This window comes from Papaver somniferum, chromosome 2, assembly GCF_003573695.1.
Source record: "Papaver somniferum cultivar HN1 chromosome 2, ASM357369v1, whole genome shotgun sequence".
In the NCBI taxonomy this organism is placed as follows: Eukaryota; Viridiplantae; Streptophyta; class Magnoliopsida; order Ranunculales; family Papaveraceae; genus Papaver; species Papaver somniferum.
This window is the reverse complement of record NC_039359.1, coordinates 89,099,709-89,101,989: the sequence shown is the minus strand read 5'-3', so window position 1 is coordinate 89,101,989 and position 2,281 is coordinate 89,099,709. Positions and strand designations below refer to the sequence as shown.

The window sequence follows — 2,281 nt, the reverse complement described above, 5'->3', positions numbered from 1 at the left end:
TGTTATCATATTAGAGCATCAAATTTTATTATACACACACACCACATTTTTGCACTTTCCCAATCTTAATTTAAAAAATATAGTCTGACTATTCTCTAATAATTTTGTTTTAATATTCTTGAGTATACGCGTTCAGATTGCATCCATGTTTGATATTTGCAGTAGCACCGATACTATTCACTCTTCTGAAGTCAAGTTAGGAAGCATTTTCTAAGGTTCTTGAGAAAAACAAAAACAAGAAAGAAACAAAAATGACAGAAATGGGAGAAACATTAAAACTGGAGCAAGTCGGAGACAAAAACAAAGAGATAGAATTGGGAGAACCTTCAAAACCTTTGCAAGGGATCGATGGCAAGAAAAACAAGAAGAAAGAGAAAAAATTGGTAAAACCATCAAAACTGGTGGAAATGATCGATGATCTCGACTTGGAACGAAAAGATTTTTATGTGGAGTTACAAGATCCTTTACAAATATTCGTAATTCCAACTTATATCAAACGAAGAGATCAAGCTGCATATGAGCCGAAAATGGTGTCTATTGGTCCATACCACTACGGTAAAGCTATTTTGCAGCCCATGCAGTTCCACAAGGAACGAGCCCTTATTCACTTTCTTAGGAGATCTCCGATGAAGGCAAGTAAACAACAGTACATTGATAAACTGATGGAAATTGTGGGTGAACTGAGGAGATGTTACGAGCAGGTCGAAGAGATAACGAAGTGGCAAAATGATGAGGACTTTGTTAAACTCATGTTGGTCGATGGAGTATTCCTTTTCGAATTCTTGAATGTGTTAAGGGGTAATCAAGCAGGCCGTGATTATGCTGATATCGACCCTATATTTGGCAACCGTGGACATAACTTAAACTATAACTATGTGATGGAAGATTTGTTGTTGTTGGAGAACCAAATTCCTTACAAAGTACTTTCTACACTGCTTAGGGTCTCGGAAGGCGTCAATGAAGAGGTAAAAACACTCGACTCCTAGCTAATTAAACATCAATCCATTTTCATATCTCTATATTTGTTAGTAGTAGTTTTTATCTGAATCTCCCTTCTCTGATAAGGGGTAGTTATGGTCCGATTTAATTAACCTCCCTAGTAAAACAACAAATATAGTGTATTTATAACAATTACATGCATGTACAATGCATCAATGCAGGCGGCAAAGAGCATTCTATCCTCGCTTATGCTTGCTCCGCCGAAATACAGAGGTCATCACTTGTTAGACATGTATATTAAAGGAATGCTGGGAGAAAGAAATGATCAGCAACCAAACGCTGGAGAAAGCAATGTAAAAATTTCTGCATCCAAGCTAAGCATGTTAGGAATCAAATTTAGAAAAGTTGGGACCTATGGTGGGATAAAATTTGAAAGAAGTACTAAAACGTTAAGTCTTCCTTCAATCGTGATCAACCAACACACGGTACCTAGATTCTTCAATTCGAAAGCATATGAACTTCGAGCAGGCACCAACAAAGAATTGAACTCCTACATTCACCTCGTTGATTTTCTTATTCAGTCGACGGATGATGTTAGTTCACTCCGTTCCCAGGGGATTATAGTTAGTTCCTTGGCCAGAGATGAAGATGTTGTTGAAGTAATGAAGGAACTCACTAAGGATACAGTGCCGGGAGATGTAGACGATGAGTCTACTAAAATAGTGAGGGAGGTAACCAAGTATTATCAGGATAAAGAAGGAAAAGTCTCCACTTTATGGATATGGATGGCCGATAACTGGGCTTCGATATTGTTTGCAGGTTTTATACTTTACGCACTCACTGCCGTTCAGGCCGTTTACTCAGCTCTCTCATTTCACTACCGCAACACCAAATGAGAACTTGCTTGTTTCAGATAATGCGTTAATGCGTGTCTCATAAAAAAACCGTGCAAGGCATGCGTTTTAATTTTTTTTTTTTTTTTGATGTAGCGTTTTAAGTGAGAAAATCTAAATTTTTTTTGTGATAACCTCTAATTTTGCACCAAAAGATGACTTTGCAAAATTAAAGACACTTAGGGGTGCGAGTTTCTTAAGCAGTAACGATATGAGTCCGGTAACTCCTGTTTGCTTGAAGTCCGTTTGGGTGAATGTTTCGCACCTAATCTACGTATGCAAGTCTTGGCTGCACATGGTCGGCATAAAATTTGTTTGTGGTGTGCATGAAGAACGACGGAAAGGTGTCCAATTCATGACTTTGCGTAATTTTGTCCATCACACCATGTCTTGAAAACTCGTGTGCACATCATTTTGACCATCTGACCCAATCTATGTATTTTGAATTT

At 37.9% G+C, this 2,281-nt stretch overlaps 1 protein-coding gene across 1 annotated transcript; it reads left to right on the top strand.

The window, feature by feature from the left end:
- The first annotated feature begins 251 nt into the window (after nucleotides 1-251).
- On the top strand, nucleotides 252-1,879 carry LOC113351583 (UPF0481 protein At3g47200-like). The gene is made up of 2 exons (XM_026595540.1): nucleotides 252-965; nucleotides 1,161-1,879. The coding sequence occupies exons 1-2, from the start codon at nucleotides 252-254 to the stop codon at nucleotides 1,833-1,835; spliced, it is 1,389 nt and encodes a 462-aa protein (XP_026451325.1). The 3' UTR covers nucleotides 1,836-1,879.
- Nucleotides 1,880-2,281: the final 402 nt, after the last annotated feature.

Excerpts from the sequence above, each read along its gene's own strand:
- LOC113351583 (XM_026595540.1), top strand. The coding sequence starts at position 252 with ATGACAGAAATGGGAGAAACATTAAAACTGGAGCAAGTCGGAGACAAA. Across the intron at positions 966-1,160 it reads CGGAAGGCGTCAATGAAGAG|GCGGCAAAGAGCATTCTATC; the intron begins GTAAAAACACTC and ends GCATCAATGCAG.